Below are 15,588 nucleotides of genomic sequence, written 5' to 3' on the forward strand. Positions count from 1 at the left end.
CAAATACAATTAGGCCCATATGCTTTATATCTGCACTGTTCACTCGACTTGCCAAAACTCTTTGATACTGTGTCCAAGCATAGGGCAGATGAGGAACTGTTATGCTAAACTATAGTTCAGAGAAGTACCTAGCCCAAAGTCACAGAGCTAATAAAAGAACAGAGCTGGGACTGGAATTCTGCTATATGAGCCCGCTGCTGTGCTCAAGTCTTCACTTTTCTTTTTTGGTGCCATTTATAGTGGCAGCTTTGGTCTCCTAGATACCAGGTCATTTTCTCAGTACCAAGGCAGCCTAGTCTCATGCATAAAATATCACAGATTAGACATACAGAATAGATCAGGCCCATATACCTGCTCAGGTGAAACTTGTTTTACATATGTTACAAAGAAGACCCCTTTTAATTTAATTTTCCTTCAGGCCAAAATTGTCTTTATGGAATTTTTTTAATGTCCCAATTTACTATGGTGGATCACTGATTTATTTATTGCCTGAAAGTAATTTATATTTCTTTCCCTTTGAAAATAAAAATTTTTTAAAGTTGGTTTTCTTCTTTTGGTTCTCCTATGTAACTGGTTTTAGCTGAGTTGAAATTAACCAAGCGCAGCAGTTGTTTGGGCTGCAAATAGTTATTACCTGTAGGTGGCCGCACATCAGTCAGATAGTGAGTTTCCACCTTTGCTTGTTTTGACCACTACCAAACAGCAAATAGCATGTTCTGACTTATTTTTTATAAACAACATTGTTTTATAAACAACCTGTAAAAAACATTACATATGAGAGGCAATACTTCTAAGTAGTTCTAGACATGGACTCTGGAAGCAGAGGGTTTGAATCCCAATCCTGACTCTTAATAAAAGTGCAGTCTTAGGCAAGTTGCTTAATCTCTAAGCCTCAGTTTCCTCATCTATAAAAAGGAGATGATGCTCATATCGACTTCAGGGGGCTGCAGTGAGGGTTAACTAGGTTAATACATTTAAAACATTGAGACCAAGGCCTGGCACACAATAAGTAATCAGTAAATGTTTAACTGTAACAGGGGTTGGCAAACTACAGTCTTTGGATTAAATCTGGCCTGCTGACTGTTTCTGCATGGCCCGTAAGCCAAAATTGTTTTTACATGTTAAAATAATTGGGGAAAAAAAAAAAATCAAAGAAGAGTAACATTTTGTGACACATGAAAATTACATGAAATTCAAGTCTCGGTGTCCATAAATGAGGTTTTATTGGAACACAGCCACACCCATCATTTGCATATCACCTGTGGCTGCTTTCTCACTGTTATCAGCAGGGTTGAGTAATTGTGACAGAGATGGCAGGACCACAAAGCCTAAAATATTGACTACCTGACACTTCATGGAAGAAGCTTGCTGACCCCCGTGCTATTCTCACGTATAAGGCTCTGTGCTGTTTTCCACCCTGTGAGGTGCACAGTAGCATCCCTGTTTGGGTTCAGAAATGTTAAGTAACCTGGAAAGGTCATGGGCCTGTGTAGGGAGGTGCACTGGCCACGAGGCCAACCCAGGTGGCCCTGAGCCCAAACTCACCCTCCTGCCTCTCACCCTCACTGTCTCTCTTAAGATTAGCCTCTGTCCATGTCAAGGGTTGGTCTGTAACTTTATTTACTTTTTACATTAATGCAGATTAGAATTTCTTACTTAACTATTGATATAACCTTAATAAATGTGAAATTTATATACATTAATAAAAGTGCAGTCTTAGGCAAGTTGCTTAATCTCTAAGCAACTTTTGAAATATATGGCTCTTTTTATTTCCTAGGCAATGAGATTTCTGCCCAAATGTTATATACTGTGTAATAGGGAAGGCTCCAATCATCTGAATTTACCTTTCAGCACGGAAAAATTCATTTTATAATTTAATAATTGAGCTGGATATGAATATTTTTTCCATGTGGGCAAATACTGAAAATTATAGGAAATGTAACTTTAAAAAAAATAATAACCACAGTTTCCCACTATTAAGAGCCTTTTAAAACGTCACGTCAAATAGAGATGGAAAGGACTTAAGGAAATGCTAGATTAATTACTAGGAAAGTAAGTCCTCAGCGCAGCCAAAGTTGGATCTTTCAAGCATGTATAACAACCATGCCTGTCAATACATACAAAGCAAATTCGGGATGATGCGTGGCCGCAATGATGAAGGAATTTTTGCAAAGATCATCACAGGTACATTATACCTTTGAGGAAAGCTAAACTTTGCTCAGTAAATGGGTTTGAACAGAAACCTCAACTTCTATGTTTACTTACACTGAATTAGGGCAGGCAGAGGATTAGCACGAGGAAGACATTTCTAAGGATCCAACAGGCAGCCCCAGGAGGCAGTGTGCTTCCTATGCTTGGAGGTTAAGAAGGGATCTGCTGTCCAACTGGGGGTGGGGGGATGCTGGAAAGGCTATTCAGGGATTGGATGGAATGGGGCAGGGAGCTGTGCTTATTATCATCAATGATCCTTCCAAATTGGGACGTCTGTGGTACCAGGCATCTTCATTCATTAGTAACGACTCTCCCGCAGCAACCAATTCTTTAGATCGCGAAACAAGTTTAGCCAAACTCAGTGCCTCAAAAAAAACTTTGCTGCAATTCTTTACAGCCAAATGAGAGATTAGTTTTCTTGTATGATAAAGACATATGCCTTTAATACTCTCTTTTAAAGAAGATTTCTTAAGCAGTTGCTATGGTGTATATCTAATTCATAATTTTCTTTTTCGCAAATCCATGAGTCTATTAATATTTAAAATTTAACCTATCTCCTAATTTAAAACCAAATTAGAGGAACTAGAAGAGGGAAACGCTTTGCTTTCCTAAAGATCTGGTATGATATTTTCACTTTTGGGTTGGTGATAAAAGGAAGCTCAGAGCCAAATTTAGACCACAAAATAACCCATACAGGGCCTTATGATTTGAGAATGCATCCTCCCTCTAGTTCTAACCTTTGGCCCTCTTTTGGTATTCTAAGTTACGTTTCTAGTGGTCCTGCTTTACATTTTACAATATTACGTGGTTCTTACGTGTCAGGTGACCATATATTTTATGTATATGTATATATACAAGCATATATATGGAATATGTGTAGGTATATATAGGTATGTGTGTGTCTACATTAATGTAATTTATTGTCCAATCCAGGACAATCTGAGAGTAAAAAGGGGAGCTTTTGTTCTCTGGGACAACAGATATAAACTGGGACTATCATGGCAAGTGAGGAGGTCTGATTTCCTTAAGTGTAGGGCATGTCAATCTTTTGTGAATCAAAACTGTTAAAAAAAAAAAAAAAGCATTTAAGGAGAAAAAAATATTAGGGCTCCATTCTCATAATAGCTGCAACACATCTACCAATAGTGACCAAACTTTCTTGACCCAAATTAAGAAACATATGGTTTCTATTGCTTGATCCCACGTGTATGACTTTTTTTTTTTTTTTTTTTTTTGGTTTCGCACTTTCAGGGAAAAAGAAAAAAACTGAAAACACAGCATAAAGTGTCTGGATATTAATTATGTTCTTGAATCACATGAAAACTGAAAAAATAAAATAATCCAATGTCCTTAATAGAGAGATATTGGATTCTAAAAATGGAGCCACCAACTATATTAAAAGTGCTTGTCAAACTGAGAAAAGGCATCTTCTCAGCTAGGAGGGGACTGCTTGCCTCAAACTCCTTGAAAATCACGGTAACAACCACTTCCATGTGCTACTTATGAACCATCTGCTCTATGACTTTCTCTGAACAAGCTTTTAAACTAAGTTTTAGATTTGCTCTCCCCTTTTCTAAATCCCTTTCTTTTTTAAAATTTATTTCTCCAGTGCCATTGTAACTTTGTTACTAAGAGATTGAGAGGCCCTCTCTCTTCTCAATTAACAGGGGCATCTTACCTACAAATAACTTGGAGTCATTTTAATAAAACGATGTCAGTGCTGACACCCTAGTAGGCGGATTATATTATTTTAAAACCCAAAGAAAAGAGCAAAGGGAAAGGACCTTTAATTGAGGAATTGAGGCCTTTAATGATCAATTCTTCTGACATTTCTGCTGAGATCTTGACAGTGGGTGATTTTCTTCATCTAGCCCATTCCAATTATGGGATGATTTATCTTCACTTTCTATATCTCTTCTAGAATTGCTCTAAGACATAAAAATTTTAAAAAAGGCCAAGAACTCCTTTGGAATGGAGTATTCTTGAGTCAAATTTTAAAAGTATTTATGAAGTGCCTAATGTTTGCAATATCCATACCTTCATGTTAGTCCTTACTCTAAAATAGTAATTTTGCTGAAGGTACCACCAGTGTTTTATTTTAAAAAAATCCATCATCTTTGCCATTAGTTTAAAATGCTTTAAACAATTATCAATAATATAAACAGCTGGGATATATAGAGGAATTATAAAAGCAAGTAGCAGAACAATGTATATGGTATGAGACTTATATAGTATGATACTTATTTAATATAGCATTACATATATAATCTTAAGTAGCATCTGAAATGATATATTTTAAATTATTAAATTATTTTTCAGTGTTTTTTTCTTGTGGGGAATAAAGACAGAAATTTTTTATATCATATACTTCTCTGTATTTTAATGCATGTACTACATTTATACTATTAAAAAAACTAATAAAAATATAAGCTGTATAGAGAATCTATTGTTTTTTAGCTTATATCCATAGCTACATTGTTAGTTTCATGGAGCAAAGTCTATGTCTTAGAACTCTTTACTTGTCTTCTATAGGACTAACTTTACATGGACATACAATAAATGTTGGCCTATGAAAAAATAGATTGATCATCCTCTATGATTCGTACTACAGAGTTTCTACATAGACTAAATTTGCAGTTAAACTGGGGGCCTACGGCTATATTTTTCTTTGGTTCACACAATTCAGATTTTTCCTATGAAACATGCCAACACTAGACCCTACCTGGGAGCAACTGGCTAGAGGTAAGTAGTGGCTGTGCCCGTGGGTGCTGCCACTCCCTACTGCAAGGGACAAACTCACTTCACTCCTTTACTTTCCTCCTTTTTTCTATCTACAGTAGAATTTGCTATCTTTGGTCCTCAATAGAGACTGTTAAAAATACATGGATGGTGATGATAGTAACATAACATTGGGAATGCAATTAAAAGCACTGAAATACATATCTGAATGTGATTAAAAGGGAGAGCTGTTGATTGCATATATGGTAACAGATTAAAAATTAAAAAAAAATCATGGAACTACACTACACAAAACAGGGAATCCTAAGTTAAACCATGGACTTTAAATAGTACAATTATAAAAATAAGCTATCATCAATTGTAATAAATGCTCCACACCAATGCAACGTGTTGGTAATGAGGTGGTGTAAGGGAATCCTGTATTTTATGCATGACTGTTCTGCAAACTCACAATTTCCCTAATTAAAAAAAACAAGACTTGAAAAAATACATGAATACTGCTGAAGCTCAATCAATTTACTTAATCCCAGAGCAGCTGGGTTCTTTAAAATGGTTGTTGGTTCTATGAAAACTTCTTGGGTTCTCCAGCTTATAAAGGTTCTCTGGCATTTCTGAGACAGTGCCATACAAACTCTCGTTTACTTATACTTCTTTTGTATTATCTTCTACTCCTTAAAAATTTTTTCATCCTAGATCCACACAAAATTGGATGTCATTCCTCATAAATGAAGATCATTTTTCTCTATCTCTTTAGAAACAGTCCCCTCCCCAACACATGTCTACCATGATAGATGCTGGGGGAAATCCATTGACTCTATTTGAACATGTAAGTCCTAACAAGGTCAGGCTGGTAAAGAGAGCCATGATCACATAATGAGACCTATCCCGAAAGTCAGGAGGCTCCCAATCTGCAAACTCTGTGGTTGTGGGTGTTTCATCTATAAAACTACTAGACTTATTCTAAAAGTAATTTCCAACTTGGGTCCCGGCTCTCTTGGTGTCTGCAAATGCAGGACTGTGGGGGGTAGAGGTAGGGTGGTTGGTGACAACTTTTCAACATTTCAGTAGCCAACTGGAAAGGGCACATGTATCTACATTCTGGAGGAAAATGCCCAATTCCTTTGTTACCTCATGAAATTCCATCAGTTCACTTTATTGACATGCTATCTCAAGCTCTGGGGTACAGTGAGACATACACGACTCCAAAACTGGAAAACCAACCAACCAGCCCCAAAGCATCAACTCTTTGGTAGACAAATGTTCAATAACAAAGGATCATGGGAGAAAAATAACATGGAGGAGCAGTGCCGGGGGTGAGAGTTTGGACACCACTGCTGCAGCCAGCCCGTGAAGGCCATTCACTCTCTAACTCAGCACTCTTCAGCTACCTCCACTTAGATTATTCCCTTTAGGGAGGTAACATCTTATAGACCAGAAATAATAGCGATGCATTCTAGGACTTACTCTGGTCTGTTGCACTCTCGAACAGCCATTTTGATGCCCCCTCCACACGTTCTTGAGCAGGTTCCAAAGCGAGTCCAACGCCCCCAGGATCCATCAGTCACAGGGACATCCATTTCTTTGGGAACACAAAATCCAAACTTGCAGTGCTGTATTCAATAAGGGGAACAGTGAGGCAGAGCTTGGTGCTGTGAGTCATTGTAGGACCGGATGTCCTTTAAAATATACCATACTTTAATTCTTTTCCATGTGCTGGTTCAAAATGCTGCAAATCCACCATCTATTTCAGTAACGGAAAGTGGGTGGATTTTAACCGCGCACTTGTGGATTTTATTTAGGCTGTGACTTTATGTACGGCTTGTTTGAGTGAAACTGTCCATTAAGCGAATGGCCCCAGGCTGGCAGGGAACTCTGAATGGCCAGCTCCAAACTGTCAATTAGCCTACATGAAACGAGGAGGAGTGGGAGCAGATAGACTGGTTGCAGGCGTGGCCAAAACTACTGTGCATGGTGAATCTCTATTAACAATGCCTAGAGATGCTATGAACCTGATAAAACATAATGCTTTATTGCTCCTCAAGGATTTAAAAACCCAATTTTAATTAAACAGGAGACAGAGCAGGGGGTGGAGGAGGAAGCTAGTTATATGATTCCTATAAACTCACACAGGTTGAGACTAAAGTAAAACAGACATTTTGCAGAGCCCTAAACTTTATTGCTTTTTTGTTACTAATGGTTTTGCACTCTTGGGCCTAGAGCAGGAAGAAGGTCATGATGTTTAAAAGAAGGAAAAGAAAAAGAGCTCCTCAGCAGGACAAGGGGGTGGAGAAGCCCGTTTCAGCCTCTGCCATTGTTGGGGTGTGAGGCCCTGACACCAGACCCAGGTCACAGAGCAGTGGACAAAGGGACAGGCGGCAGCCGCCGCAGGAGGTGACGCCCCACGGCTCTCGCTCAGATTTCCGAAGCAGAGCTGGTGACTGCTGCCGTGATTTACCCGCAGGAGGACACAGTAGCCGAGGAAGGGGAAGAGGGCTGAGCGGGATGGGGACAAGCTGGGACTAAGCGCATGGCCGAGGGGGAGGGGGTTGTTCAGGGGAAAGTGGCAAAATAAGATGCAGGTGAACAGTCTCAATCAAGACAGCCGCCCCACGCAAGGCTGGCTGAACAGTTATTTAAAAGGTGCAATTATGCTTTCTCTCTTCTGCTATGCCTTCTCCCTTGTAATTATCCTCTTACGGTATCTGAGGGCACATCCCTTTCCCTGGGCTGTTTGGCTGAGGCTTAAAAGGTTCAGCATTGAATCCTGGGCAACTCAGTACCCAAGAAATGTGGGCAGAGGCTGGAGGGACCACACCACTCCCCAAACTCATTTTATGTCTGTCTTTACAGAGGTCTTGAACATTTCTTAGAATATATCCACATAAAATAAATGAACAGAGAGGGATCTTAGTCTAGAGCACCACCATCCAATAGTCTTTAAAATCTGGTGTGTAGTTTACATTTACAGCAGTTCTCAGTTCAGACTGACATTTCAAGTGTGGCTTGTGGCTACTGTATCGGACTGTGGGGCTCATTGAACTTAGTTTCTACAACTGTAAAATGCGGACCTATGTGCCCAAGTCATTCTGACTACAGCACAAGATAATGTATCTTGTAAACAACTTAGCAACAGAGGGGACCCAACTTAAATAACAATTATAATGATATTGATAAACATAAGTAACACTTAATATATGTCAGGCACTGTTCTAAGCATTTTATATATATTAATCCTCACAATCACCCTATGAGGCAGGTGCTATTATTATCCTCATTTCTACAGAAGAGAAAAGAAAGATACAGAGAGGTTAAGGTCAAGTGTAATTAAGAGGCAGATCTAAGATTCAAACACAGACAATGTGACTTAAGAGAGCATGCTCTTAACTGCTACATATGCTATCTCCCAATTGGGAGCAAATGGGGACAATTTTTGATATCTAAATAAAGAATGAAATTGAAATTTAAAACAAAAGAAAAGTTAATGAGATGCTTAGGTAAGGCTGAGACTCCCACCCAACATTCATTCTCTCCTTCATCCTTGTTAACAGAATCTATAGTTTCCCAGCTTCCTCTGAAGACAGAAGTGCTCAAAAAATGTCAGCAGAATTCACTGAGTGAAATTTATGGGAAGGTCCTTTTGCCTGTTTGCTTCTTACCCTTTGGCTTCATCCTTCCTGGAATTCAGATGTAATGGCTGGAACTCCAACAGCCATTTTCTGACTTTGAGGATGGGGTCTATTTGCATAGCACAGAGGAGCAAAAAGAAATCAGGAGTATGGGTCTCTGATGATTTATAGAGCCACAATAACAGTTCTCACCTGCCTACTTCTCTGGACTAGTTTTTTTTTTTGTTTGTTTTTTTTAATTAAATTCAGTTTTATTGAAATACATTCACACACCATACAATCATCCATGGTATACAATCCACTGTCCACAGTATGATAACATAGTTATGCGTTCATCACCACAATCTATCTCTGAATATTTTCTGGACTAGTTTTTTTGTGTGTTTCAGAAAAAGACCCAATTTGCTTATACTATTATAATTGGATCTCACCTGAACAAAATTCCTAACTGATAGGTAATAGCGATCATAGCTGATACCACAAATCTTGCTGTTACATGCCCATTTTATAAATTCTACAAAGTAAGGAGAAAATTCCTGTAACTGTTCATGGATTTTAATAAAGAAAAGTTGCTTGGAAATGCCTTTTTTCCCTCTTGTTATTTCAGACTTCAGTCTCTTGATATCTCTATTTTATAGACTCTACCTCCACATATAAGCAAACTCTAAACTAACTGTAACTCTCACTAACATTACCATAAAACTTAGAACACAACAAGAATATAGGTTTATCATAGTGCTACACTACTCAGCACTGTACTGAAATGTCCTCATATGGTCCCTTCTTTAGAAAACTACTAATTAAAAACTGGCCTGCAAATTAAACATTTCTTACTGGCGTGACCACTGATGGGTGTCCAAAGGAGGGAAAAACCCCAAAAGAATGAGAAAAGTGCCTGACACAACAGAAGATGGAAATGGGGGCTGTTTGACAAATATGCGCCAAGATCATCTATTTTACCAGGCAAACTAGACAAACAATAATTACATTCTGGAATAGCCATTACATCATAGAAGAGCATTAAGTGGCTGGTGAAGCCGGAGCCAAAATACAGTCAGCCTTTCCTAAAAGTGTCCAAAGCCATTTAAATGATATTTTACATAAATGCATCTTTTTAAGAGATTGGAAAGGGGACTTGGAGGTCAATTTTGCTCAAAGGAGCCTTAAAACAAAAGTATTTTAAACCTCAGACTCACAAACAGGGTTAAAATAAAAATCTTAGTGGACTTAACAAGAGAATGAAGAAAATAGAGACATTAGTGAGTCATTCATCAAAATAACATTGTGTCAGGTGCCCAAGATCAATTTTCGTAGAGGAAGCAGGGCAGAAAGAAGAGAAAGAAAGAAAAATTAACTTGGTAGCAAAGGGAGTCAGAATTTGCTGGTATGTAGAGAAAAGCCACATGGTTTTCCTGTCAATTCTATTGAAACAACCACCACCATCACCAAAACACACAAAGAATTTCTCTGCCTACATAGCCACATCATTGGCATATGTAAAATGCATAAAAACTCTTCAAGGGAATAAACATACGTATAGCCCCATCATTAATAAGAGCTGCTAGAATTGGCCACTTTTCTAAAACACAACTGAAAATTCACCCATCATTTTCTCTGCAGAGTTGCTTCTCTGTAAGTGTTCTGAACCCGCCCTTTGGAATGCCTTGAAATCCCTGCCCTTGCTGAACACAACCACACACAGAAAGGGTCTCCTGAAAGCTCTCCTAAATTTCCCCATCCCCAGGAAGGTGTATGACTACCTTGTAATTGTCTTCAGCTTCTGTGGCAAAAACAGAAGATAAGATAAAGACATAATGGATACCCTCAAATTTTACTGTTTTCCAGGACTGTTTAGGAAAGAGCAACACTTGAAAACAATACGTGTTGGACACTTCACATATCCTTGTTCTTTTCTTATAGATTGTTCTTTTATAACAATATCTTTGTAAATGATGCTGTCATTGGTGGTGTCAAATCATGTGGCAGGTATCAGTCCTGTAGAAAGCCTGGTAATAATCATGAGGCAGATTTTAACAGATTCATATTTATTATACATTTTTTTAATTTTTAAAATGCTTTGCAAGGCTAAATTAAAATATATTCAAGGGTAAATAAAAACCAATATGGTTCATATTGGGGGGTATATGGGAACACTGTATTTTTTACATGATTTTTCTGTAAACCTACAACTTCTTTAATTAAAAAAAAATTATTACTCAGCTCTATTGTCTATATGGAGCTTGGTAACCTATTCATGATAATTCTACTAAACATAATTCCCTTCATCATGTTACTGAGAATTCTTCTTTGCTGTGGTTTTTTCAGCAAAAATGTGTCAGAAACAGATGCAGCGGGTGGTGCACAAGATTGACTAAGAACCACACTACAATTCCAGTGATTTTGTGGAGATCAAACAGATTCAATTTAAGTAGTATAGTTCGCTGGCTCTAACCCAGGTTATCAACTAGGTGCCATGTGTATTGTCACCTCCCATCAATCAATAGCAGCTCCCTGGATCACTGTGTGTAGTAGGACTCTGGGGCCACATCCCAATTTTGTAAGAACGCATGCCATATCCAATTCTCAATGGGTTGCCATGGAAGCCTGAGAGCCATACTCCCACTCAAATCTTGGACCCTCTGGCTGCCAACATACTAAGCTAAATCCACAGAAAGTCCAAGATTCGCTCATTGGCCAAGGATCTATATTCTGTTAAAGTCAATGAAAGATCCAAAAGCCGTCATGCCAATGTCCTTGCACAGTTTTTGTTAGGCTGTTAATGGGAAAGCTGCATTCTCAATTGCTGAGATCCTAACCAGGGAGAAGATAGAACATGAGCTGAATCAGTTACCAGTTTAAGTTAAGTAAAAAATCATCTTCATCAGAACATTTTATTTTTGTATTGGACTTGATATTTTCCAAGTAACTCTCATACCTGCTAGCTCATTTAACTTTATAATGACCATAAGATATGAGTGAAGAAACCACTCATCCTCCTATCTGGTGACTGAAATCTGAATGAGCTCAACGAGCTTGAGTTACGTCCACTGTACTACACCCTGCTGGCCCTTCAATCAAGCAACAGAGGAAATTAGGGTGGGGAGGGGTTGGGGGTGGGGCAGCTCTGCCCCAATGACCTGAGGGACCTTAGGCAAGTCACTTCCCTTTCCCCAGTTCCCTCATCTCTAAACCTGGGGAAGGGAGAGTTAAATTCCATCGTCTCTAAGGTACCCTTCCACTCAAGCATTCTGGGTGCTATTGATTCTATAAGGTAAGGTAGAGGAAAAGAAAATCAGGCGAGAGTAAGCCATTTTAAGTGAAGAAAACAGACAACGGAAAGGAGAGAGAAGAAAGAAAAAATACACACAAAGGTGATGAGAGACCCCGAAATACAGCCCAGAGCTGATATCATGGGCAAGCGAAACAACACTGTTTTCTATCTGGATAAACACTGAGGAACCCAATTTTGGGGGTGATGATGATGAGACCACGAACATGCTACCATTTGTTTTTGGATGGACACTAGGTGCAGAAGGTTGAGTTACTCATACTGTTTGGTGTGTGGAATGCCGTTATCATTGGGCTGTACAAGTAATAGCTTTTGTTTAGTTATTAACCAAAAAGGGGGAACCATTAAAACGGACTTAGAATTTGGATGTGGATATATTCCAGGTAATGGCACAGCTCTTTAAAGGGAAGAACACTGGTTGATAAAAACCTGGTATCACGGAAGTAAACACACTAAGGATACCATATTTCTGTATTTCCTTGATTCTAAGATGCTCTATCAACTTAATAGTTTTTCAATGCCACCCCCAAAAGAGAGAGAGAGAAGAAAAAGAAAAACTACTCTACATTAAATGTTCCCATAAACTAAAAAGCACATCAGGATTTCAGAAACATTAAAATGATGAAAAACCATATCCTAAAATGGAGGCAGCACCATTATCATGTCGTAATGTAAGTTTTCACAATTTTTAATAGTAAGCAGACACTCCCTCTCCTCAAAAAAATACCATGCCCACTAAATATGTACTCCATTATCTTATATTCAAAACAAGGATACTGATCATACAGTCAAAACCCTGCGCATCTTGACGGAAGGGCGACGGCAGGGGGCGTTACTTGCCTTTCCGGGCTCGCACTCGGTCCCGTCAGCCCAGGGTGTGTGCTGGGTCCGGCAGCCTTTAAGCGCTCCATCAACGTTATTGCACCAGAGTCGCTTACACTGCATCTGCTCGATTCAGGTGAGTGACAAGTAAGCAATAATTAGTACAGGTTAGAAAGGAAGTCTGTGCTCTTGATACAATAAATTATAAGAAATTCCAAGGAATAGAGAGAGCAGCTCATGAGACCCATTTCTGTGCCCAGCAGGACTTACTGTGGTGTTAAAAGGGAAACCGCTATGCATCGGAAACATACATGATATCATCTACTCCTCAGCAGCACCAACCTTCCCCTGCCCCCACCTCTCCAACAGTACAGATAGGGAAACTGAGGCTTGCAGAAGCTGAGGAGCATGTTCCATGGCACACTGGAACAGAGAAAGCTGGCACGAGTTCAGGTCTGGCTCCACCACCACACCAGTGGTTTTTCCTACTAAGATGCTTAACAATATGATCATGTTATGCTTCATTTTAGAGCTTTCTTTATGGGTTGTCAGAGAAAAGAAGGGATAAAATATTATGAAATACTTCAGGTACAAAAACATAATGAAATACTTCAGGTACAAAAACATACAAAAAAAGCCATAACATAATGGATACCCACATGCCTACCACCCAGCTAACAAAAATAAAGCTTAGAGGCACAGCCTAAGGAAGGCCCCTGTATACTCATCCTCATCCCTTTCCCCTTTTCCCCAGAGGTGACCACTGTCCTAAATGGTGTTCATCATTGCATCATTCCCATTATTTTGATAAATATATAAAAATTTACCAACAATATACGGCATTGTATTGTATGCATTTAAGCATTTTGCATATGGTATCATACTGATAGATCCTGCAACTCTTTTTCCTCTCTCAACACTGATTTTCAGATTTATCCAAGTTGATACATTTAGCTCTATTTCAGGACATATATTTTCAAGATAATCTAAAAAATGTTTCTCTTATTTTATAAAAATAATCTATGTTCATAGTAGAAAATGTACTAAAAAAAAATAGGAAAAAAGAGCCTCACACCACCCACTCTTTTCTGCAGCCTTTTCCCCCTTTATAGTTGAGAACATACTCTACAAAACAATTGTTTATCCTGCTATTTTAACTTAAATTTGTATCAGGAGCATGTCCCCACACATACATCATTTTCAATAGCTGTATAATATTCCAACAAACAGAGATGCCATAATTTGTTTATCTATTTTATTGTTGGACTTTCAGACTACTTGTAATTTTTGCTGTCATGTGTAATTCTGTGATGAATATCACAGTGGATAAATCTTTGCTCAAATGTTTTGGCTATTTCCACAGAATCGCTGTACTTCCCAACTCACCATGCTAACTCTGAAGTTTCTCCCAGCAAAACAACAAACATACCCAAAAGGATGGAATGGGGCTTCCCATATAACCAGTTCTGCTCATACACCACCTGATAACCACTAGATCACAGTTTTGGTCTAAATGTCCATGACACATGAAACAAAATATCAAATACCCACCCGAGCTGAACTACCACCAGAAACTATTTCAAGCACCAAACGGCTCACAGGTCACAGCCTTGACAAGGTGAAACAGGGAAACAGGTTTGTTTTATGACTTAACTTTCCTGAATCTAGATGAGTCTCTATAATATAGCTCACATGGACAAGTCAAAGGGAATCAAACGAGACAAGGAGAGAAGCGGGCTGAGCTTTGCCATTACTAGCTCTGTTAACCTTGCCCTCTCTGAGCCTCACTTTCTCACTTGAAAAATGAAAATGGTAACAGCATCTGCCTTTTGGGTTGCTGTGAAAATGACACGAGGAAGTGCAGGTAAAGAACCATTTAACACAGAACAATATTATTGTTTACCATCATCATCCTCAATAATATTGTTAATTGTCAACAAACCATTCTCAACTTTTCTTGGGTAGTTTATATTAGAGTGAGAATCTGATGTAAAAATATGAACAAAAAGAAGTCCAGAATCAATTCAGGAAGGCAGAAACCACTTACCATATATGGGCACACCTGAGAACCTGGTCCGAAAATCAATTCACATTGTTTGTTCACGTTGTAAAGGAGGCCTGGCAGCTGGGGAGGCAGGGGGTAAGGTCTGGATTCAGGTGCATTAAGCAAACACTCGCCATTACCAGCGCTGAGAGAGCAGAAAAACAAAGAGTGTCAGAGCAGTGGGCAAGACCAAGCCTGTCAAAGGCCCAAAAGGGAGGGCCACTCTGCCACTTTAATGGAGTGGACAGTTCTTTTTTTTGTATTTATTTTATTCTTTTTGTCCAAGGTTAAGTCTAGAAACCAAAGTTCTATCTGTCTTTTAGTGCATACCTGCTTGCAGAACCACATGCTATGCATACAACCCAGCAAACATGAAATACGTATCCATTATAGCATTTATCATGTCGGGGCAATTATTTTTTATTGTTTTTTATTTTAAATAAATGTTATTTATAATACATAAAATATTTATTTGTTTTTATAAATAAAATAAATATGTTTATTTTTGACCACCTTCTCCAACAGATGGTAAGCTTTTTAGGGGCAAAGATGGGGATCTTTGTCTTCTAAGCCCTGGGCCTTGTCTATAACAACTGGCATTTAGTAAATGTTTGCTGAATGGATAAAGGAGTGAATCAATGGCTCATAGAAGGAAAACACCTTAGCAATCTGATTAAAAAGGAAAACAGCAACCCTCTAGTTCTTTCACTTTTCTGGAAACACCTCTACTGGAAAATTCACACCCGGTGACTTGTGATTAAGAAAGTCCCCACTTCCCTGTGGTTGCAGAAATATACACCCTGTGACCCTGGGAAAATCACTTAACCTTTCGTACTTCTGGGAGAGAAGAGCAATAA

At 38.7% G+C, this 15,588-nt stretch overlaps 1 protein-coding gene across 5 annotated transcripts in view; it reads right to left on the reverse strand.

The window, feature by feature from the left end:
- Positions 1-15,588, reverse strand: part of ADAMTS9 (ADAM metallopeptidase with thrombospondin type 1 motif 9) — a 158,972-nt gene that overhangs the window by 104,635 nt on the left and 38,749 nt on the right. For 3 of the 5 annotated variants that reach the window (XM_037799806.1, XM_037799787.1, XM_037799823.1), the window contains exons 10-12: positions 14,735-14,876; positions 12,706-12,813; positions 6,415-6,560 (exon numbers count right to left, since the gene is read on the reverse strand). In XM_037799806.1, the coding sequence (XP_037655734.1) occupies positions 6,415-6,560; positions 12,706-12,813; positions 14,735-14,876 (396 nt within the window). The remainder of the gene's footprint in view (positions 1-6,414; positions 6,561-12,705; positions 12,814-14,734; positions 14,877-15,588) is intronic. The other 2 variants (XM_037799815.1, XM_037799799.1) reach the window with 1 other exon arrangement.

Source organism: Choloepus didactylus, chromosome 1 (assembly GCF_015220235.1).
Source record: "Choloepus didactylus isolate mChoDid1 chromosome 1, mChoDid1.pri, whole genome shotgun sequence".
Lineage (NCBI taxonomy): Eukaryota > Metazoa > Chordata > Mammalia > Pilosa > Megalonychidae > Choloepus > Choloepus didactylus.